The sequence below is a fragment of the Euprymna scolopes genome, chromosome 29 (assembly GCF_053919585.1).
Source record: "Euprymna scolopes isolate OS-2025 chromosome 29, ASM5391958v1, whole genome shotgun sequence".
Taxonomy (NCBI): Eukaryota; Metazoa; Mollusca; class Cephalopoda; order Sepiida; family Sepiolidae; genus Euprymna; species Euprymna scolopes.
In genome coordinates, this window is record NC_136510.1 from 51,696,983 (window position 1) to 51,721,855 (window position 24,873).

Sequence of the window (24,873 nt, forward strand, 5' to 3'; positions counted from 1 at the left end):
TTTTTGTTGTTAAAATTATCAATACGTTTACATTTAATGTATATAAATGCATTAAATGTAAACATAAATAATGTATTATTCTTTATCATGAGAAAAAATCAATTATAAAAATGCCTATACGAATTTTTACTTGCTTTTCTGTAGTGTTTACTTGTACACTTGTTCTTACTTTCATTTTTTAAATTGTAAGGTAGTTCAAGGTGATATTTGAACCATCTTTCGTCTTGGGTTTAATTCTTTTTTTTTTTTTTTTTTCAAGGTAAGAAGTTGGATTTTTTTATTATTATTATTATTATTATTATTACAAATTGTTTCTAAGACGTTATTTTTTTTTACCGAAAATGTATAACTTTGGTTATTTTTAAGTTGGGACAATTTATCGTTATAACGCAACATTGCATTTTTTTACTATTTCATTTTATCATTTTTCTTTTTGTGTGAAAAATTAAAGTTTTTATTGTAATAAGCCATGTTTTATTGCGAAAAGTTATTTAGTAAATGAGATAATACTATGATGAATAACCCAAAACCCAATGGTATCTTGTTCTTTTCTTGAATTGAGAATAAAATTTTTGTTTGTTTAATTTTAACCTAATATTAAACTTTAGATATGTTATTTAAATGTTAAATGTTTTTAAAATACAGGATGCCTGGTTTTGGAAAATGCATCGTGAACAAAACTAACGAACTAATGATGTGCTGTGGTAAAAAAATTATTTAAAAAAAACACACACACATTTTATTTGTGTTGCTACAAGGCGTCAGTGCTTCCGGGACGCGCCAAAACCTTCTGGTGCCATTCCGACCAAAGACAATTTAAAACAAAAACATTTCTCCAACCTATGCGTTTCCTTGACCCACAGTGAGTCAGTGACTTGGGCTGATATTTTTATGATTCTAATAGGTTTTGAGTGCATGTAGTTAATTTATATATGTACTTGTTCGGTAAGTGAACACTGTGATAAGTCAATTAGTGTTGTAAATGGGATAAGAAATAAGCCAAAACTCAATGGCGTTTCTAACTCTTGGGACGCCAAGTGAGCTAGTTTGAAATATTCACTGTTTTATCAGCTTTTTCGTCCACATTATGAACTAATTCGTATGTGTACTTGTTCAGTATGTGGAGGTGAAAGCATCCATTATATTTTTATTTTTTTATTTCATGTTTTAGTTTCTTGTAAGATTAATTTCATTCCTAATGCTTGATAATTTGGTTTGCAAATTTCAAAAAAGTGCACATACGATTAGTGTTTTCTCAGCACTGGCTTCTCATTCATAGTACACAATGGCGTGCAGATGTCACAGTGCGTCATCTACAAACGCTAATGAAAATATAAAACCTTTCGAATTGAAGAAACATGTCACCAAAGTTCATCTGGAACTGGCTAACAAGGATTTGGCATATTTCAAAATCAAGGAACACCAACTCAAGCGGTCTAGATCGGATCTTGGAACAGGAGTTATTTTTCAATTCAACAATGTCGTCAAGGCATCGTGCAAGGTTTCTATTCTTATTGCAAAACAGAAGTCACACACAACTGGAGAGAAGCTCGTTAAATCTTACATGACAGATACTGTTTGTCTTGTTCTTGATCAGAACCGGATCAAAAATCTTACTTGGGTATCAGTTCAACAACGTATCAATGACATGTTACAGGCTATAAAATCTCAGGTGATAGAGAAAATCAAATTCACTTCCTTTATTGCCAAGCAGAAGGATGAAACAAAAGATGCTGCACATCTCCCTCAACTTTTGGTTTATGCTCGATTTATCTCCGAAAATCAGGTTGAGGAGGAGTTCTTATTTTGCAGACCACTAACGACAGCAACAAAACTAAAAATGTCATTAACTTAGTGTCTATCTTCTCCGAAGAAGAAAAACTCTCGCGGGTAAAATTGGTTGGTGTCTGTACGGATGAAGCACACAGCATGCTCGGCTCTGAGTCAGTATTTATGACTCTGATCAAAGAGAAGAGTGCGGACATCATTACAACACATTGCTGATCCACCGTGAGACCGTTGCCTTCGGGACACTTCCTTGTATCAAAGTTACTTTGGAAACAATGATCTGCATCGTCAACCATATCAAATGAGGGGCACTTAACACCAGGCTGTTTTGTAGGCTATTCCAAGATATGAATTCTGCTCACCAAAACCTCCTCTTTACACATCGGTTTGTTGATTGCCTCGCTCGTGTATTTGAACTTTTTGATCAATTGCAAATATTTTGGCAGTTCAAGGAAAGAAAATGGAGCACCTATTAAATGATATCCAGGGATCATTCAAGTTTAGTCTTGCTTACTTAAAAAATATATTCTAAGCATTTAACGGACACCATCGGCAACTACAGGGTCCAGATACTACCATCATAATGCATAATAATACCATTAAGTCTTTCCTCGATAAGTTAGCTCTCTGGGAGAGTAAAGTTGGAAAGGGTAATGTAGTTTGTTTCGCGTCTTGAAGAGAAAACCGGAGAAAAACACTTGCTGGGAATCTGAAACGAGATATCAAAGAACACTTGTTAATTCTCTAAGAAGAGGTTAATTTCTATTTTCATGAAACTGATAGAAATGGACATGTACAGTTGATATTTGCACGCAATCTTTTTCGATGCAACGTAGATGATTTTCATGGTGAGATTCAAGGAGAATTTTTGGAGCTCATCAACAACATTACAGCAAAAGAGAAGTTCTAGGTACAACAAGAGTCCAACAGCTGTAACTGCTAAGCCAAGGTGATCTCTGCTTATCCGATAACCAGCAAATTTACCCTGAAAGAACTCATTCCTTTCTCATCCACTTACATTTGCGAAACTGGTTTCTTGACTTTCCTGGTGATAAAATGGAAGAAAGAATTAATGCTAGAGCAAACCTGCGATATGCCTTCAGCCGTACAGATGCTCGCATTGATTTGCTTGTAACAAAAAAGCACAGATCCATTCTGCACATTAAATAAACATCAATAGATAGTTTATGTTTCTCTCTGCTGTGATTCGTATTTAAAAATTTTAAATATATTTGCTGCTTTTAAAATTAATGCATGTTCAGATGGCTTATAAATGAAGAGATCATAGAAGGTCTGGTACTACTACAAGAAATCATGGCCTAAAAAATGTTTGAGAAACATTGCACTAGAATATGTCAATAAATTCTGATTAATCTTTCACGGCGTGTAACCTATGGTCATGACTGATTAAAAACGCATTTTATATATATATATATATATATATATATATATATATATATATAATCATTTTATATGTTTTAATTTCGATCATTTTCACGTTACATATAAAAGTTTAGATATTCGCATTATAACATATTTATTATGAACCTTTAAGACGATATGATAATTGCATGTATCTGTTTTTAGAAATTATTTAATTCGTGCAATTTCCTTCAAATAAAATTAGTGATACTTTGTTTAACGTTAAAAATATCTTTCATTAGTATCTTCAGTGTTTGATCGGATGAAATGCATTTGTTTACAACTTACCCAAAAGCTGACTAAAGTTTCTTGAAAGCTCAAGAAATAATATAAAAATTAAGATAGTTTAAAGCAATAATGAAACATTTAAAAACTATATTTACTTTGCAATAAACCTCACGTTCGTTTCTTACAAAAATGTCAAACAGAATAAAAGATATTTTCTGTCTGTCACATATTTAACTGTTATAAATATATTGTAGAATTTGCCTCATTTCGAAATAGCAGAGATCTTGACTAGTTTTAGAAATAGAGAATATTACAATAATGAGACATTCCCAACAAATAAAGCAAATGCCATTACTGGAACTCGAAACCGAAACCTTCAATTCGAGTTTCTACGAAGTGATTTTGGATTTTATTTTTTAGTTTAAAACATTACCTTAACAAAATAATTATAAATTTCGTGTGCTGTCACAGATTTATGATTTCCGTCAAATTTTACAACAATGAAATTAAACATAAGTGATAATAAAAAACATAATTCGTATAAAACCTAATTGTCACAATCAGTTGACACATACATTATACCTACCAGCAAAAATATGTGACAGAAGAAAGCATATTTTTGCTAGTATAATAAATGATATTTTAGAAAAAAAACTTCCCGTATTTATCATTATATTGATCAATATATAATAGGCATTAGAATAATAAGGAAATATGGTTAACTCTCTAGCATAAAGATTAATAACATGATATTGAGAGTTGAATGGTGATGAATACTACGAGATGTAATATCTGCCCATGCTAAAACAAATAATCAACTTAGTAAACGGTAATTCTTCCTCCTTTCTCAGAAAAATCGATCATGAAATGTCGGGACTAATGGGGTAAATAACGGGGTGTAAGAATTATGAGACTGCTAAAAATTAATCTAATGCCCACTTTTAACTTTCCTTAACTTTGCCTTTCTTCCAAACACCGTTGAGGTGAGGAGGATTCGAAACCCACATCTGATTATTTCAACGTTAATTTCCAGAGACAGAAACTCGTCGCTTTTCTATTAAGTTGTTACAAAAATAATGGCTAACTTCAGAAACAAACATTTATTCATGAAAAATGAACAAAATACGAGCCTTGCACAGCTATGCATCTCTGCCATCGATCTACAAGATTATTTGTTCCTCGTTGATAAAAAGTTATAGGCTGTGATGCAACTACAAATTTTGTGTTAAAATGACTTTTTAAGGCACATCATTTTAGGCGGCCATTATTTATGTAACAACCTTACAACACGCACTTCCTCGCATAACGTCATATCTTATCATGTAATCTCAATTCTAAACGTTAAGCTTCTCATAGAATTTTCCATCTTCTTATCTAATTTTAACCCTATGTGAAAATTTCCCATTTTAGCCTCACTTTTATACATCTGTAACTAAATATTGAGTGATCAGGACAAGAAATTCTATTGAAAGTTTATATCTATCCGCCAAATAAAAGCAGAAAGATGCGATTGTATAGCATTTTAAAAGAGGAAATTAAGATTATGGAATGAATTTGTAATATAATCCGAAATTGTAGAAGAATAGATTAATTAGAGATATGTTTGTTCTCGTTCGGTCCAATGTTCCATTGCTTTGCGGAGCTGGATATTCTTCACATTGAAAAATTCGATCTTGTATCTAATTTTGTCCTTGCGATAAGTCAAGTAAATAGATAGATTGGCCGAACGACCCGTATTTTAATGTCAAGTGCACTTTATCATAAATCATTTATCCCATAAATTCCTTCTATTCAACCAAACCGAATTCATTCGCCCACACATTTTCCGACTTTGATTTTCACAAAAAGCAACATGATAAAATTTAATAAACATAAAAAAAAAATAAACGTTGGATCAAGCTCCTTGTATATAACCTGCATGGCGTTGAACAAAACCCGGATGTTTCTACCTGTTGTCGGACACGGTAACCCCCGCCCATCGGCGTCCTTCAAAACGATGGGCGAGTGACGTATTGTTTTTATCTAAATCCACACATGTTATGAAAACACAACCCTGAAAACAACCCGTATCCCTGATATTTATAGAGAACCGGCTATTTAATCTGAAATCACATAAATAATATACATTAATTGAACGACTAAAAAGTGCAACCATATCCTTTAGTGCGGATACTCTTTTTGTCAATGTATACATATGTACATTCGGTTAAACATTACTTGAAAACACACACAGATGCGAGCGCGCTCATTGGCTACAATAAATGGGCATGTAAATAACTAAGAATCTGATTGGCTGACTAGCAAATCCAATACTATGGGGATATACAAAAACACAAAGGTACACAAATTTCATGCAATAGTCTGACGAATCCTTACGAGGATGAAACGCGGAAAATCCTGTATTGTTTAATTATTAATTTCCATAAATATTTTTAAAATTACACACACACACACACACACACACACACACACACACACACACACATATATATATATATATATATATATATATATATATATATATATATATATATATATATATATATATATGTACTAGCAATTAAACGCTGTCTTGTTACATATTTTTGCTAGCCTAGAACGATGATCTTGACCCCCAAAGAAGGGGATAATACTGAGAGGATGGTATGATGATGAACTTCCCTCCCTAAAAAAAAGGAGTTAATGCCTGGGAAGATGGGAAGATAATATCATGTTTATTTTTAAATTGCGATCGTTGAAACAACATCAGGAAGGACCACGTTTGATGCTCGTCATCTCGTTTTAATTTTCTTTGTTCTTAACCATTAGTTTACTTGGATAGCACCAAAATGTCTTGATATTCTTCGCTTTTCAGCAGTTTTGAAAAAAAAAAACATTAGAAATAACCATGTTTGAAGTACTTCGCCGTGTTTCGAACGGTTGTTTCTATTCATCATTTGTTCATTGATGTTTTGTTTTTGTTTATTTCAACGTTCGAACATTAAAATTATCAAGTATAGCCATGTGTTTGTGTGTATATATAAACAGTATGTAGCGTAATGGATCCTGTTGGCTAGGATGTATACACTGTAAATATATATATATATATATATATATATATATATATATATATGTATATATATATATATATATATATATATATATGTAGTGATTTAAACGTTATGAGTGTTATTTGAAGCAGGAAAACAATGTTACTTTTTGTATTTAAAATTTTTATTGTTTTTTTTTTTTATACTTCAAGCGAACCTCTGCTCTTGGCCACAAAAAAGTACATGTATATATATATATATATATATATATATATATATATATATATATATATATATATATAACTACTTCATTTACTCACATAAAATTAATATACGAAAGTATAAATTTATGCGTAAACTTTAAGTATTTACTTCAAAAGTGCTCAATACATAGGTAGAGTAGGTAGAGCTAGTTAGTAATTGATAAAATATATATGGCGATTAAACTACACTGAATATTCCGCGTTTCATCCACTCTAGGATTCTTCAAGCTTATGCGCATTAGCCTGAAGAATCCTAGAATGGATGAAACGCGGAATATTCAGTGTAGCTTAATCGCCATATATATTTTATAAATTACTATATATATATATATATATATATATATATATATATATATATATATATATATATATATAAAATTTTCAGAATGTGAGAGAATATATAATTATTTCTACTGCCAGATAACGTCGCAGAGAGGTTCAGGCTTCATATCGCTTGTTCAGATGTGTCTAACTCAGGAACCCAAATGAGGGGGAAACTTGAGTCTTGAATTTCCGGTTTGTTGGCTTTTTTGGTTCCTGTGGACTACGACGTGGTCTGGCTGTGGAAATAATTATATCTATCTACCTATCTATCTATATATATATATATATATATATATATATATATATATATATATATATATATAGATAGATAGATAGATATAGATATATATATATATATATATATATATAATCGTAAATCCTTTCATTTTAAAATGAGATGTTTCTATCATATAATACCTCCTAAAATACCTTTAAAATGCCCCAAATTAACAAAAATTTGGAAACCGAAGTTATCTGAATTGTCCTATAAGGCTCTCAACCTCTCTTAATGCCTCCTGAATAAAACTTCATTCAAATATAGACAAAACTATCCAGCATTACGCCTAAAAGCTGTGTTATGAAATTATAAGAGAAATAAATCTTTAGTGGTGCACTATTTCCAAGTAATTACAGAAAAAAACATCTAAGAAACTTGTTAAAAAGATTTACTTGTGTAATGAAGCATACGTCTCATTAGTTTGAGTTTACTTTTATGCACACACTGCACGGAATTCTACAGTGATTTTAAAAATACAACACAACTCTATAACAAAATATTGAGAAATTTACAAAGAATAAGAATTAGACCTTGTGTCGGTATCGGGGATTTAGAACAGAATCAGAAATTCGATCAGAATCTAAAAACCAAAACCGTAGACACACACATACAGATGTATATATATATATATAAATATATATATATATATGTATACATATATACATTTGAATATATATATATATATATATATATATATATATATATATATATATATATATATATATACATATATATATATAAGTAAATGATAGTTTGCTTAAAGCATTGCTGGTAAAGGAATATATAGCAGTTTTAAAAAGCTGAGAGTAATGCGGAAAGGACCGAAGCCACAAGAGGAAAGAAAGGAAAACAAACAAAAAAATAGACAGGCAGGTTCGAGTAGAGAAATGTCTAATTATTTATTCATTTATCCCTCCTCCTCTCATTACATTTGCAAAACCAAGTCACTGGTATGTCCGGAGTACATAAAGTTCGTTGGTGGTATGGAACTTTGATTGATTTCAGGAGAAAGCATCTCAACTTTTCTGAAAGAAAACAAGAGTACATTAAAGATGAGACTCAAACTATATATATATATATATATATATATATATATATATTAGATCAATGTGTATATAAATATATATATATATATATATATATATATATATACATATATAGTGGTACTTTGATTTCGTTTCCTAAAAGTACGTCCATTAAAACAAAATGTGTCTGCCAAACAAAGTGTTCAATGAGTTAAGAGATCATATTAAATTTGTTTATACAAACAACCGGCTACATATGTGCATACATATATCTGCAATTTACCGTTTCAAAGAAATGACGTCATCAGGCCAAGGATATCGCTTGAAAAATACAAAACTTTTTATCACAAATATTCATTTCAGGATGACTACTAGAATATATATATATATATATATATATATATATATATATATACAGATAGATAGATATAGAGATTGAGAGAGAGAGAGAGAGAGATGAAGACAAACATCAAGATATAATCCTACTAGTCTTACTGTCTAGAATAATTTTCTAATTTTAACACAAAGTCTATTATATGATTTTTATTTTAGAAAATGTTTAAAATTTTATGCTTAAGTATAAAGAGTTTTAAGAAGAAATTTAAACAAAAACAATATTGCTTAATTCGTGTTTAATGACTATGCATAAAATTCGCAAGCATATATTTACACAAACAAATTTATAAACACGTTGATCCAATATATATATATTTATACATATATACATATATGCGTATGTACAATATATACAAAGACATACATACATGCATATAAACGCTGTAACACCTATACATGTATATAACAGCACTAAATAACTAAAAGAGGCGTGTGTGTAGGGGGGGGGGCGTGCGGTCTGGCATTCAAAAATTAACATTCATCAAGCTTTTTGAAAGTTTGACTATTAATAATAACTATATATATGTTTATATAAATATATATATATATATATGTATAAGTGTAGATGCCTCCTCATTGTTTCAGAATCCCATTAGTAACATTAAAAACATGAAAATAAACATATCTTCAAACAATAGAGAAAAAGAATTAAACCGTTATTAAGATTCTGCCCTCAAACAACTCAGACGTCACCTTACGATTTTCTCTCCATACCTCTTATATTTCAATTTTAAAATATTCGCAAACTCTTGTGAAGGGGAATTATATAAACAGTCAACTCAGATAGATAGATAGATATGTAACCCCTAATAAATATCGCTAGCTTTCAGCTTTCAAAATGTCTTTTCAAGGTTTCCCAAGTTGAAAGATTTGACTTCAAAAGGCCAAGTATCTTTAATTTTTTGTATTTTCTTTGAAATAAAAATGGTGCAGTCCAATAAATTTTCCGTGGGGCATCCTCTTCATTTTTTTGTCTTTTTTTTTGGGGGGGGGGTCTCATTGAAATTGAAGCCCGTTTCCCGGACTTCTCAATATAAGATTCAGTAAATCTGTACGAAAAGCAGAAAAACGACAACATCATTTGCCATCTAATATCTGACCTCGTGGCAGCAATTATGAGTGTACAGCCCCAAGATAGAAGCTATTAGGTTGGTTTTAAAGTGCCGAATCTCACATTGTGTACAATGTTAGGGAAATCTCAAAAGTGCCTTTGATGATAACTCAGCTCTTTATTTCTTTGCCAGGCATATACACTGAAAATTATTTCGAAAAAAACATCATCTTGCTTTAACTTTATGGAAAGTATTAAGATATAAAATGCACAACATTCGAGGTGGGGTAATAAAGTGCATAAGAAATTTGCTATTATATACCTGAAGTTTATTATATATATATATATATATATATATATATATATATATATATATATATATATATATATATATATATATATATATTACGTATAACGCGATACCTCTGCTGATAACTGTTTTATTTTTATTTTTATTTTTAAAAAACTAACCGTCACCAAGACCTACGGACTGTCACACTCTCACTCGCAAAATTCCACCATCCAGAGAAATGAAAAATTAATAATATGTATAATCTAATTTTTCTTCACCAGATGCTTCTTTCATTCCATATAAAATAAAATATTAAATCTGGCTCTGAGGGGTTGGTTACTTGTCTTCTACTGCTCAACGAAACACACGTAAGACGTACTTCATAAAAGGAATGAAAACTTATGACTGAATTAAATACCAGGGCTATGACAAGAGAATATTCTTATCATTGTTTTGACTCTCGAGTATATATCCGACACAGACGCAGTTAATCAATCGAGAACCACATCACTCTATTTAAAAACATGTAAGATATTAACTGATATATACTCGAGAGTCAAAACAATGAAAAGAATATTCTCTTGTCATAGCTCTATTAAATACTTTTTCTGGTTTTGGAATGATAACTAATGTTTGGAACATCCTGATATATATATATATATATATATATATACATGCTAAATTTTGTTATCTTGATTTTTACAAAAATATTATATGCATGCTTGATTATTAAAACCGATAATGATGAAGCTTAAATAATTGAGTCAATTAATTTTGATTTTATTGCTATATGAAAATTACCGGAATTTTAATATATATAAAATTTTGGTTAAAAAATCAATAAAGTATATATATATATATATATATATATATATATATATATATATATATATATATATATATATATATGAGATTAGAACAATAGTCTAAAGAGCTGAGTGTATTTTAATGTAACAGTGAAATTACTAGTTTAATTAAAATACAGGAAATAGAAAGTGCTCGTTGTAATTTAGATATATAATAAACTCGATAGTTAAATGTCCTAGAGCTAATTCAATATTAAGTAATGTGATTGATAATTTAAAATTTAAAAATCAAATTTTAATTAAATTAAAAATCCGTTTCATAAGAAGGAACAACAACAAAATCAATTATCTGTACGATCGTTTCGGAAAACAATGCTTTTTTATTGTGGTATACATCAAATTATGTACAATAATTATATATAGTTTTTTGATAAGCAAGGTCTCCTCATCAGCAAATTTTGAAGGGTTTTTATTGAATTTAAAAGACACCATAAATAAACCTAGCATTAAACGTAAGGCAGATGAATCTGAAAAATTGAAATAAAAGGTCTGGATTTAAAATTTATAAGAAAATTAATATGGGTTAGAGATAGAAATAAGTAGAGAAAAATATATATTTTTGAATTTACATAATAAATTTGCTTTAAAAATATATAGAGATATTTACCTTTTAATTTTTCGTTTTTTGAAATCAGGAACTGTGGTTAAAATAGTCATTTAGATGTTTGCTATAGCTTTTTATCTTATTGAATGATGAATTTTAAAAGGGGGGGACGCTCGTGCAATAAATTGTTTCCGTTAGCGTATTTTTGATATATGTGTGTGTGTGTGTGTGTGTGTGTGTGTGTGTGTGTGTGTGTGTGTGTGTGTGTGTGTGTGTGTGGCAGAAGTCAGCATTCCAAATTTCATAATTTTGGCCATCTTACAATTTATTCCTTTAATTCAATCAACATTTACCCTTCATTAAAAGAAGAAATTGTAAGATAGTCATCATCATAAAATTTGGAATATATAATTTTGTCATTTACTCATTATATGCTCTGTAATCATATTGAGCTTTTTAAATAAGGATTCGTATATATAAAAAGGAAATATAAGTGAATAAAAATATTTCTACATTGACCCTCTATCTCTCTCTCTCTCTCTCTCTCTCTCTCTCTTTCTCTCTCTCTCTCTTTATATATATATATATATATATATATATATATATATATATATAAATTGGTTTTCCTTTACCTGCACTTGAAGCGTTGCATATTGATTGAAAATTGAAAAATTACATATATAAATGGTTGCGTTTGAAAGGCTAAAATCAGCTCATTTTTTTTTAAATAAAAACAAATTTATTTTTTTATATCTGATATATTTCGATGTTATACATCCTTATAAATGAAGAGTTTGCTTTTCTTTTCTTTTCTTTCTCCGCGTGGTGAAATTCTGCAAGCGAGAATGTGTCAGTCCATGAGTTTTGGTGACGGTTAGGTTTTGGAAAATAAAAAATAAAAAGTCATCAGCAGGAGTATCGCGTTAGTCGCGCAAATTGAAATAATGAGAATTTTTTTCCTTTATTTATTGAAAATTGAAAACATTACGTATAACGCGATACCTCTGCTGATAACTGTTTTATTTTTATTTTTAAAAAACTAACCGTCACCAAGACCTACGGACTGTCACACTCTCACTCGCTAAATTCCACCATCAAGAGAAAGAAAAGAAAGAAAAAAAAACAGACTCTTCATTAATAGGGGTGTGTAGCATCGAAATTTGTTTATTTAAAAAAAAAATGTGTTGTTTTAGCCTTCCAAATTTCTCCCTCCCTCCCTCCCTCTCTCTCTCTCTCTCTCTCTCTCTCTCTCTATATATATATATATATATATATATATATATATATATATATATATATATATTATTGTGAATTGATCTAATGTTAATATCTTAAAGAAAAATTAACGCCTTATTCCACTTTATGTGATTTTGTAAATACATCCTAAAACTGGATACTTTTTGACGACGTCCCCCAAACTAACCCGAACTGTCCAATTTAATACATGTAAAATCCTTCGTATCCCTTGGGCGTTGTTAATTATATTGATCATTTCATGTCTGCAATTTTGGACACAGACAAGGCTTTTTGTTCTTTTTGATTTTGCAAAGCGAGTTTTACCGCTAAATAATTATGGCGTCCTTAAAGGTTTTTAATTAGTATCATAAATCCGTTTGGCTGAATTGGGAAAAATCAAAGTTTATAAAAGAATTTGGTATTTAGGTTAGTTTCATAATTATTTTTTATTGTCGTCTGCTTTGTTAGGATTTTGTTGGCAGTTCATTAAAATTAAAAATAAAAGGAATCAATTTTTATTAGCAAAAAATAATTTTTTTAACAGAGTCGGGGAAATGGATGATTTGATGATGAAAGGAAATATAAAAATGTGGAAAAAATGAATTAATTAATAGAAAGCATGAATATAAAAGAAAAGAAAAAGGTAGATGGAGATGAGAAAGAAAGAGAAAGTGAGATACATAGAAGAATCGGGGATCGAAAGGAGAAAGAAAAGTAAAACGAAAAGTGAGAAAAAGAAATGAAAATAGTGAAAAAGAGAAAGAAAACAATTAGAAATATAAAATAAGTAGAAGAACGATACAAAACATGAAAAGGAAGAAGTTAAAAGCACAAAAAGATTTTTTAAATGAAAAAAAAAACAGGTAATGAATAAATGTCTAAAAGTAAAAATAAGGAAAGAAATAGGAAAATAAAAGGCGCAGAAAAGACTAGAAAATAAAGAATAAGGATAAAGAAGAATGAAAATAAAATGAAATAAAATAAAGAAAAACTATAAAGTTAAATACATGAAATAAAGAAATGAAATAATGTAAAAAACAAACTAGAAAAATAAAGGAAAGAAGAAATTAATAAAAACAGATGAAAAGGAAAAGAAATGTGTTGTATATGTGAAAGACTAAAACAATACATGAAAAAAGAAGCAAATGGTAGAGAAAGACTTGCGAATGGAAATGTGAAAACAGGAATAAAAATAAAAGTGAAAAAATAGAATTAATGAAAAAGGAAAGGAAATGGGTAATTATGCAGTATAAGGACCTATTGTCGGAATCATCCGGGCGGTTTACGGAAAACACCGGAAATTGTTAAAGGGGGATTTCCTTTTGTTTTTATGCAAAAGTTGGCCAATTTTTTCAATTAAAAATATATTTCTGCTAACACAAAGCGAATTTAATGAAAAATTAATTGAAAAATTAAAACATGTTTAATGTAGAATTAATTAAAAATTGAAAACTATAATCTTGAATAATTATTTGGCAATTTTACAAAACTTAGAAATTAAAATTCAAATCAAGAAAAAAAAAACATTTATTGTAGGTTGTGCCTCATAAATAAATATATATATATTTTTTTTTTAATAGCGAACATTTTTTACGTTCATGTTTCTTTTTTCTTTTTATGATTTTTTTTATCATAAATGTCTAGTTTTTGTAATAAGAAAACAATGATGACAATTTTTTAAAATGATTTTTGTATTACGGTTAAGTTGTTTGGCGTTTCGGCATCTTCCAGCGTTTTCCGTAAACCGCCGTGACTATTCCGATGAAAGCACAGTTTTTAAACTACATAAGTACCGTGAAATTATAATAAGTAAATTTACTTATATCAAAGATCTACAAAATAAACATATGAAAGAAAATTATGAAAATAAATGGAAAAATTAAAGAGGAATTAAAGAAATTACATTGAGGAAAACTGAAAATATCTCAAACTAAAAAGAAAACAAGTGAAGCATGCATGATCTTCCGTGAGTGAACGAGGCATAAAAAATGACTAAGTTCAGTATTTGACGACTCCCATTTAGCCACCAAATTCCCCAGGGGACGTCAAATCCTGGTAAAAATGTGTGCAATTTTAGGCCTTAACATATGTAAATTTGAGTTCTGCACCATGCAACAAAAGAAATGACTTAGACTATGATTTGCCTCACCACATTTAGACAAAAAAGTCCCCAAGGTCTTAATATGTTTAAATTTGAGTTCAGTACCATGCAAAACTGCTAAATAGACTCACACAGAAAATTTTAGACAAACATGGTAAAACAGTCCAAAAAATGGATTGTTATCGTGAATTATAGACAAACAAAATTATATAGAAACCAGTTAGTTACAACTTTTCAGAAAGTTTTATAAAAATCCAAGTCATCAATTTTTTAATAAGCACAAGTGTCAATTTTAGCCATTTTAACCCGAAAGGCACCCCTAGGGAGGTAATCGGAGTTTTCCCGAAAATCCGTTCTATTACTTTTTTACGCATATTATTTTTAATGTTTGTTCAAAATTTAAAAAAATTCCAATGCGTAGTTATTGAGAAATTGCGGACAGACGAACGGACGAACGGACAAGGGTGAATTTACATGCCCACCCTCCTTTTGTCGGGGGATCAATAAAGTACAAATAAATGAGTGTGGAATATGAAAGAAATAAAGAAGTTGAATAAAAAAAAATATGGGATAAAAGAAACATAAAATTATAAAAGTAATAAAATAAATGTGGAGGAACGTTAAATGGAAAACAAAAGAAAAGAAAGGAAAAGAAAAAGAAACGACAACAAATTAATTAAAAAGAACAATAGGAAAAACAAGGTTCAAAAAAGATAAATAAACAATAAACAAAAGAGAAATGAAATTACTGAACGGAAATGAAAAATAGAAGCAACAAACAATAAACGTATGAAAACTTCGAAAAATGAGTAACGGCTTAAAATGGGTGAAAGTGGGGATAGAAGGAATGAAAAGTAGAAAAAAATAAACAATGAATGAAAACGGGGGGAACTAAAAGTGAGAGAAAGATACATGAAATGAATTAAAATAAAAAAGAAATAAAGGAAGGATATAAATGAGGAGGAAAAGAACGACGTGCAAATAAAATAGAGGATGAAAATGATCAAAAAACGCAGAAAAAAAAAGCATTTAAAAATCGAATGAATAATGAAAGGGAAAGACAGAAATGAATTAGAAGAAAAGATACGCAGAAGTTCAAGGAAGAAAACATAAGAAAATTGAACGAAAATGAACAAGAATTTATGTATATATGAAAAATGAGAGAAAATGAAAATGAACGCGAAATAAAAATGCAACGAATAAGAAAGGAAGCAAAGAAAGAATAAAAATGAATGATAATAAGAATCAAAGAAAAAGAAAAAAAATGAAGGAGGTGAATTAAAAAATAGGAAAACAAATGACAAGATAATATAAAACCGATAAAAAGTATTCAAAGCCGGGGTTAATTTGGCTGTAAATCCCGCCAAAAAAGCTGAAACCCCATTTTAATTAGTTGCTGTATTCTAACAAAAACGTTGGATGAAGGCGAGGTGGGCGGTGGCAAGTGGTTTAAACAAGAAACAGCAACAATGGCCGCCACCTTGAGAATCTGGGTTCATCAAAGCCAGAAATAAAAAGAAAATAAAACGTGACAAATGAAAGCCTTTATGAAGAGAACTCAAGGCAACAACAAAATGGGAGGGAATCCTAATCGCAATAGACATGATATGACAAAAATAACTAAATAAAAGCGTGCCAATTAGGATCTTTTCATCAAAAGTCTCACTGGTCTGCATTGGCCATTTTAGCGACATCTAATATTAATTTATGCTATTTTAAGGAAATATTTATATCTCGTTCCATCCAACCACACAAAATGAGCTCCTCATCAGTTCGGAAGAGCTAGCTGTTTGGAACCAAATTCGGCTACAATTTAAAAACTACGGCTTTGACATAATATTTTATACCAATACACACATGCTGTCAAGAACTGGCAAATACTTCACTTATCTCTATAATAAAATAAAGTCAATTTTTTGCAACCTACATTCAGACATAATAATATAATAACCAAAACTTGTTCCGCAATCAAACAAACCTAGGCCTCCATACGTTTGGTATGCATTCATTGCTTCTTCTATTATTATGTCCTACAGTGTTTCTGACTTAATGGATTCACCCAAAGAGAATATGGATTCGATTTTCGTTCAAATTATATTTTCGATTCCCACTTTTGCCATAAACACCGCTGTTCCCTTTCGTAATAAAAGAGAAATTTTGCTAAATCACAATATTTTTAAATTTTATTCTTAATATATTCTACACACTATACAAGCTTTAAACCCTAAATAACGATCGCTCCCTTTAGCAGAATAAAATATTATCGGACCTCATTCGTTCAGCAATTCTGTGCGTGAATATATTCCGGTTTAACAGAATAAGAATAAACGAACACATGACTGCTTACAAATGCCGACATATGCTTCATAAGTAGATTTTTACTCTTGTTTTTAATTATCTCCAGGTTCATTATGACTAATACTAAACTACTCGTGACCCGTTGGGTCAGTATACGTTATAACTAGCTATGGAATAGTGAGTATACAGAATTAATGTATAAAAATGCAAGTGATTATACAGAATTAATATATAAACGCGCAAAAATTGAATGACCGCGCGTGAAAACAAACATGGCGACCAGTGAAAACAATACGAAATACATTGCATAATAAAGGTCTTAACATCATTGCCCTTAGATTCAATGAAAAATCCTTTAGAATGGTGAAGAGTAAAATGAAAAAAACTAAAAAAAGACGAAAAGAAAAAATACAAGGAGGGCGCGTGAGGATCACCCTAGTTTTTTTTGTGTGTGTGTGTGTGTGTGTGTGTGTGTGTGTGTGTGTGTGTGTGCGCGCGCGTGTGTGTGTGTGTGTGTGTGTGTGTGTGTGTGTGTGTGTGTGTGTGTGTGTGCGTTAGCAGCCTTAAAAATATCGGGAAATAATAATTAATTAAATAATATTTAACGGTGAGAACTTTTCAAAGCAAATCTTTAAAAAAAAAAAGTCCCACCACACACACGTTTTGAAGTGTTTCTGCGTATTTTTAAAATGTTTGAACTTACGACCCCACCCCACCCGACCCCGTTCCCTATTTTTGCCCCGCCACCAAACTTGAAAACGATTTCAACGTGCAAGGAAACATACAAATAAAATTCGTAAAATACCGATTAAAAAAAAAGTAAAATGGATTTACATTTTTGTTTTTATTTGCATATCTTAACACAATAAGACCTTTGCCCTGGTGGGGATGCAAGTAAAAACAAAATTATCAAATCTATAAAATTTACTTAGTATTTTTGTTTCAACATTCACCGGCAAACCATGTAAACATTATGAGAGTAGTTTATTAGTTTAAAAAAAGTAAAAGAATAATTTACACAACGTGTTAAAAACGACATGCAAATAAAATAGAGTAAAATTACAAATAATGATTTCGATTATTTTTATTTGTAACCAATTTAGTCCTTTTGCTTAGCGTATTGTACCTGTCTTAGATTTTGATCGTAAAAATATTTGTTTTGTTTCTGTTTGAAAACGATTCCAACTTAAAATGAAAAATCCAAATAAAATTTGTAAAATGCTGATGTAAAAAAAAACAAAAGCAATTCATAGTTTTATTTGAATATTTTAAACGCGAAAAAAGTAACACAATTGTAATCACACAATCCAACCTTTGTCCTCGTAGGGGTGCAAGCAAGTGTGAATTTTTATCTATTCTATTTTGTGTAATACATGATTATAAAAATTACAAAGTATTTTAGTTTCACCAGTCATCGGTAAATTATGAAAACATTATTTGTATATTTGTTTGCTGTAAATGAAAGTAAAACACATTTTATTTATTTGTAACGCAAACTAATTTTTATTATTATTTTCGGTTTAAGGAGTGTAGAAAAATAAAATCTATAAATCTAATTAAAACTTTAAAAAATAAGAAATAAGAAATACGATCACGTAAAGTTTCGATTAAAAAAGCTATAATAGCTTTGTTTTCATCGAAACCGGAAGTCGTAAGCCGGAAGTTATCAACAGGAACCGGATGCACGGTTTTACCGCCAAGCAAGACGATTTGAACCTTATAATATAACAGATAGACAGATTTCAGTTAAACAGGAGTTTGGGTCTCCGCAGCTCCAAAAATCTATTATATCTATATAAATAAAACAGTAGATGTATGCGCGTATAGATATTTAACAAGTAAATTCTTAAACTACTGGTCACATAGGACTGAAATTAACAGGAAATAGTAATTATAAATCAAGGATGGTTTATAGCGAGTAATATCATTCTTTGGGTTGATGTATAATGCGCACAAACAAATATCGGCAAGTTGAAATGCGAAATGTTCATAAAATTCATTTCTTCAAGTGCGTTAATTATGTCTTTATTATGTTTCAATCCATAACAACATCAGTAGAGAGCGCGGTTCGAATGACAAATGTGTTTGTTCCGATTCCAGCTGATGGAACCAAGTTATTTTTTTTTTTTTTCAACTTTTGCCATTTATATTAATAAATGCGAAAAATCTGCAAGAATTTAAATATATTTAAACGTATTTTGGGGCAAGTGAATCAAAATATTTAATTACAAGCCTGGAATATAAAACTTTTCTTTCAAATTCCTTACAGTCTTTTAAGACGATAAATATGTTTTTGACAATTATGTTTTACCAGAAATCCCTCACGAACGAAGACAAAATTCAATGAAAAAAATTCATATTTTTCTTACGTAAATCATCCACAACAGGGGACAAATTTTAAGTACAGTGTTGATAGAAAAGCTTACATGAGATAATAATAAGTTAATGCGTATCTTTTCTTCTTTTTCCCCCAAGTAATACGTAATTAATATTATTAAGTAATAATGCTCGAGATTCTGAAATTGGAAATATTTATAGTCTAACCTGACTATAATAATGTTATTTGTCTTTAAATTAAAATTATTACTCCTGTTCCCTTCTGATAATTGTCTTTTCTCTAAATAGCTTTTCTTTTACTTTAGATAATTTCTCTCTTTTTCTATAAATAATTTCTCCTTTTCGTTTTTGTAAAGAAATAAGACGAGACATCCCTATATATATTTTTTTCTTTTTATACATTCATCGATGAGATTAACAAATATTAATTTCAAACAAAACTTCTAAAGGTTTCGAATGTGTGTGTGTTGTGTGTTTGTTTAGAAAGTTTTCCTTACACATTTACTGAATTCTAATAATTTTTAAGAAAACGATGGCAACACAAAATAGAGTTTATTTTAATACAAAATAGAAATTTTCATAACTAATAAAAAATAAATAATCATTAAATTTTGAGAAAACAAATTAGGGCCTCATCCACAATTTTCTTTCAAATGATGACTTTTTTATGCTTTCAACTATGCTGAATAAGAAAATTTCATTTCAATTTTGAAGAGACGATTAGTTCTCGAAATATAAAGGCCTGTATTATGCACTGTAATTCACTGGCCGCCATGTTTGTACGCACGCGATAAACAAATCCACTTTTCTGCAACTAACATTGCCTCCCCAATTTTTTAATAGTATTTGCGGGTGGGTATGCTGACAACGAATATCACAGTTAAATTTGTGGCAAATATTTTTCACACACACCCAAATGGAATGTTTATTCCGAAAGACGTTTTTAACATGGGGATGTTGAGAGTGTCTATTCCGAAAGCCGCTCTTAACATAGGGAGGTCGGGGGTGTCTATTCCGAAAGCCGTTCTTATCATGAAATTACTCAAGGAAGTGAAAAAAATTGGAATTGTTTTGTTTTACATGCATACACATTACTAATATCTCGGCTGTGAAAAAAAGTGGATTTGTTTCCGCTAGGTGGCAGCGTTGGTCGCAGAGGAGTAGATTTGTTTATCGCACGCGCGTATAAACATGGCGGCCAGTGAATTACAGTGTATAATACAGGTATTTATATCTCGAAAACTACTTGTGTCTGCATAATTTAAATGAAAATGTTTTATTCAACATAGACGAAAGCCTATAAAAGTCGTCATATTAAAGAAAATTGTGGAGGTGGACCTAATATAAAAAAATATACCAAAACAAATATTAATTCCAATGACACTTTTTAAACAAGTAGTCCCTCTGAATAAAATACCAATTTTTCAGTATTTTTATATTAACTACAACTTATCGTTCATATTCGAAATGTCAACTTTTATATGTTTTCGGGTATGCTGAAAATGAATATCACTGTTAAATTTTGAGCTGAGAAGTAGTTTAACAGATATGAAAACATGATATATAACGTAAAAGCTAATGTAATCCGTGGCAGCCATTCTTTTTCACAACCGAGAAATAAGTGATGCGCATGCGAAATGGCTTTTGCTATAAACACCCCAACCTCCCCATGCCCAGAACAGCTTTCGGAATAAACAACTTCAACCTCCCTATGTTAAGAACGGTTTTCAGAATAAACACCTCCAACACTCCTATGTTGAGAAAGGCATTCGGAATAAACACCCCCAACCTCCCTATGTTAAGAACGGTTTTCAGAATGAACACCCCCCCAACACCCCCATATTGAGAAAGGCATTCGGAATAAACACCCCTAACCTCCCTATGTTAGGAACAGCTTTCTGAATAAACACTCCATTTTCCCATTGCGGGGTGCGGGTGAAAAATATTTGTTTTGTCCTCTGCTTCAATTACACGCATGCGCATTACTAACTACTCTGTTGTGAAAAAAAATGGCTGCCGGGGATTACATTAGTTTTTACGTTAGATATCATGTTTTCATATCTGGTAAATGATTTATCAGCCCCAAATTCAACTGTGATATTCGTTGTCAGCTTCCCCAAAAACCTCTAATAGTCGACATTTACAATCCAAAAACCACCACGAGACTGAAATAAACCAATGAAAAGTTGACATGAAAGCAATCATTCAAACATAAACAGAAGTTCTCTTGCCCATTAGTTTTAAACGAAATTCAACAAAATTTTAATTTGCTAAAAAACAATAAATATGTTTATGTTCATTTACCCGCGCCAATAGAAGTGGCAAGTGGCAGTTGCCAAGTCATTACAATATTGTAAATATAAATTTATTCTTTTAACTAAGTATTCCGAAATCATCATACACTAGAACTTTACATTGTTAGTATTTGATAATGATATTACTATAAGTTACCCTTAGAATCGTAAAAAAGAGAGATGGGTCTAACAAAATGTCATAGTCTGCAATAAGTGGTTTATCTATAAAAAAAAAAAAGAAATGCTCTCCTTGGGAAACGAACGTTTGATGTGGTCCCGAATTCTTTCTTTCCATTTAAATTGTGATATGAAAATCCAAGACTTCTGCAATACTGCGTGGTAACCACATTTTTTAGTTTTCAGTTTGAAGAATATAATTATGAGGCACATTTATTTGATGATCAGTATGTAGCACTTTTCCAAAACAACCCGCTTTTCATTGGCACTGATTAATAATATGTAATAAAGATTGCACAAATCTCATGTGGCCAGACGGTAAATTCAATTGGTGACATGATAACTAAGGTTTTCCCAGATATTGCTAACATTTTCTGCAATATTGGATGGCTTCGTAATAGAGCAATCTTAGCTACTAGAAATGATGTTGATGTGATCAATTATAATCTTTTGCAAGAGTAACCAATCCATTGATTGTGTTAATGATGAAGATCAGGCAGTAGAATTTCCTGTAAAATTCAAAACAACCGTTTAGCATGATCCATTATAACCTGATATTGAATGATGGATCTCCAGTTATATCATTAAGAAATCTTGATCCACCTAAACTGTGTAATGCCACACGGCTAGCAATAAAATCTTTGAAAACTAATGTTCTGGAAGCCGTTATAACAACTAGAAATGTTAATGATGAAACTGTATTAATTCCTCGGATTCATTTTATTTCCTTCTAACAAGCCATTTCAGTTCAAGCGTTTACAATTTCCAATAAAAATTAGTTTTGCAATGTTTATTAATAAAGCTCCAGGACAAAGTCTCAAAGTTGTTGGACTAAATCTTCAGACATCTTGCTTTTCTCATGGCCAGTTGTATGTTGGTTACTCACGCATTGAAAGTCCTGATAACTCTACATTTACACACCTTTTAGAGGTTACACCCAAAATATTGTTTACGCAGAGGCTCTTCAAAATTAATACTACAGGTACATTTACTAGTGTTCAGATATGCCCTTCTTGAAACTAAATTTTACTTATTTCATTAACAGAATAAATGACTAATATCATCTTTATAAATATTGTACATTAAATAGTTAAAACAATAGGAGATTTAGCAGCTTCAGATATGCACTATGATATAAAAAAGGATTGCAATTCTTACATCATATTTTGAAAGAAGGACTAAAAGATAAATGATTAAACTAGAAAAGATGATTAGGGCTACTGATGAGACCTCTATAAAATAAAATGCATGTACTGCTCCCATCTAATGGGGGATATGGAAAAAGAAACCATTATGAATAATGCTTCGTTTAATCAATAAGATAATTATGCATGAGGACGGACTATTCAAATATATCAAATACAACTTGGCAACGCCGGGTACTTCAGCTAGTATTTAATAAAATAAGTCGTCAAGACTTTTTATAATGCATTTTCGTTTAAAACCATTATGATAGCTGACTACAGTCGTCCGCCTTCTTGAAACATATGTAGGGCATGTTTCTCATTTTGTCTGTATCCATTTATGGAAGCTTTATTGGTTAGCGAACTCAGAATTGAAGCGAATTGAAACTCTTAGTGCGGGTCCGAATCGTGCGACTGGCTTGACACTGGTGGTTCCGCATAACTGAAACATCTACGTATGTAGATAATATCTAAATATTTATTATTAAAATAAAATATTTGTGGCTCCTTTTTTCGCCGGGTCTTTTAATGAGTAAAAGTCTTTAATGACTCTCATTTTTGTTGAACACTGTCCGTCTCTTGACACATATCTTGGGTTTATTTCTCAACTCGTCTGTAACAATTCATGGTAGCCTCATTTATTAGCGCGCTCGGAATAATATTTAATCTCTTGTTGGAGAGAAATGTATGTCCAGATAGTAGTGCTCTACATCAAAGTGGCGCTGCGCCTGGTTTGGGGTGAAAATGCAATTAAAAAAAATGTAACTGACTTTGGGAACTAATTACCGCCTAATTAAAATAATTTACCCCAAACCCAATGGATGATCCAACAGGTAACATTTTTTATAGTATGTGTTTATCTTCAATTGTCTTTATATATCTTTATTCCTCTGTCTTTCTCTATTAGTGTGTCTACCTCTCTTTCTGTTAGACAGCTTTTATTCTCTCTCTCTCTCTCTCTCTCTCTCTCTCGCTCTCTCTCTCTCTCTCTCTCTCTCTCTCTCTCTTCCTCGTTACTAATCTCCTCCGTACAAAATCTCATAAGGTCTGCTCCCAAGGCATTATTCACTTTAGTCTTCTGCCAGTGTCAACGCACGGTGTTTGCGCGAAACTGCTCCCCCTCCCATCAATCCATGAGGGTACCGTCGTCTGTGACTATTGACTCAAGCAACAACGATGTGGACGCTGTTGTCCACATAGGCCACGAAAGAAGAAGAAGTAAAAAAAAAGACTGGAAGATCTCAATTTGGGCGTCGAGGACAACGACAAATGTCAGCAGTAGCACTAGCGGTAGAAGCAGGTCGCGCGCTTTTCTTGCCAAACATTTAAGCGTCGGGCGTAAGGACCCTCGTCGCGTGTCCAACCTGTCATCACAGCTCCACGATCATCAGCATCTCTTATATTTGATGAGGAACTGGACATGACACAACAGCAAAAACAAAGACAAGAAGAAAGATAACAAAACAAATAATGAAAAAAGACAAGATGGCGTCGTATGGGTTGGGGTAGATAACGTAAAGACTTATTACATTTCCCATAAACATTGAGGCTTTTCACTTAGCTTCTCTATTTTTTTTTTCTTGTTTATTTGCCTGTTTTTTTTGTTTTTTGTTTTTTGGTTTGTTTTTTTTTTATGCGGGGCAAACAAGGTCGGATACGAGATGTGCGCGCCCACGAGCGAGGTGAAGCATCCTAGCGCGAGCACACGCGCTAGTGAGTTAGCGAATTTTATGTGCGGCCT

The 24,873-nt window shown here is 31.0% G+C and overlaps 2 protein-coding genes across 5 annotated transcripts in view; one reads left to right on the forward strand and one right to left on the reverse strand.

Moving 5' to 3' along the window:
• The first annotated feature begins 1,285 nt into the window (after positions 1-1,285).
• Positions 1,286-1,855, forward strand: LOC145252314 (protein FAM200C-like). The gene has a single exon (XM_080111726.1). The coding sequence runs from the start codon at positions 1,286-1,288 to the stop codon at positions 1,853-1,855; it is 570 nt and encodes a 189-aa protein (XP_079967852.1).
• Positions 1,856-2,301: 446 nt separating this feature from the next.
• The window catches only part of LOC145252651 (cleavage and polyadenylation specificity factor subunit 5-like), a 506,089-nt gene continuing 483,517 nt past the window's right edge, over positions 2,302-24,873 (reverse strand). For 2 of the 4 annotated variants that reach the window (XM_080112396.1, XM_080112395.1), the window contains one exon: positions 2,302-2,497. In XM_080112396.1, coding sequence (XP_079968522.1) covers positions 2,317-2,497 — 181 coding nt within the window. In that variant the 3' untranslated portion in view covers positions 2,302-2,316. Of the gene's footprint in view, positions 2,498-8,205; positions 8,357-24,873 lie in introns of those variants that run through there. The other 2 variants (XM_080112397.1, XM_080112402.1) reach the window with 1 other exon arrangement.

Coding starts and splice junctions, on each gene's coding strand:
- LOC145252314 (XM_080111726.1), top strand. CDS start 1,286: ATGGCGTGCAGATGTCACAGTGCGTCATCTACAAACGCTAATGAAAAT.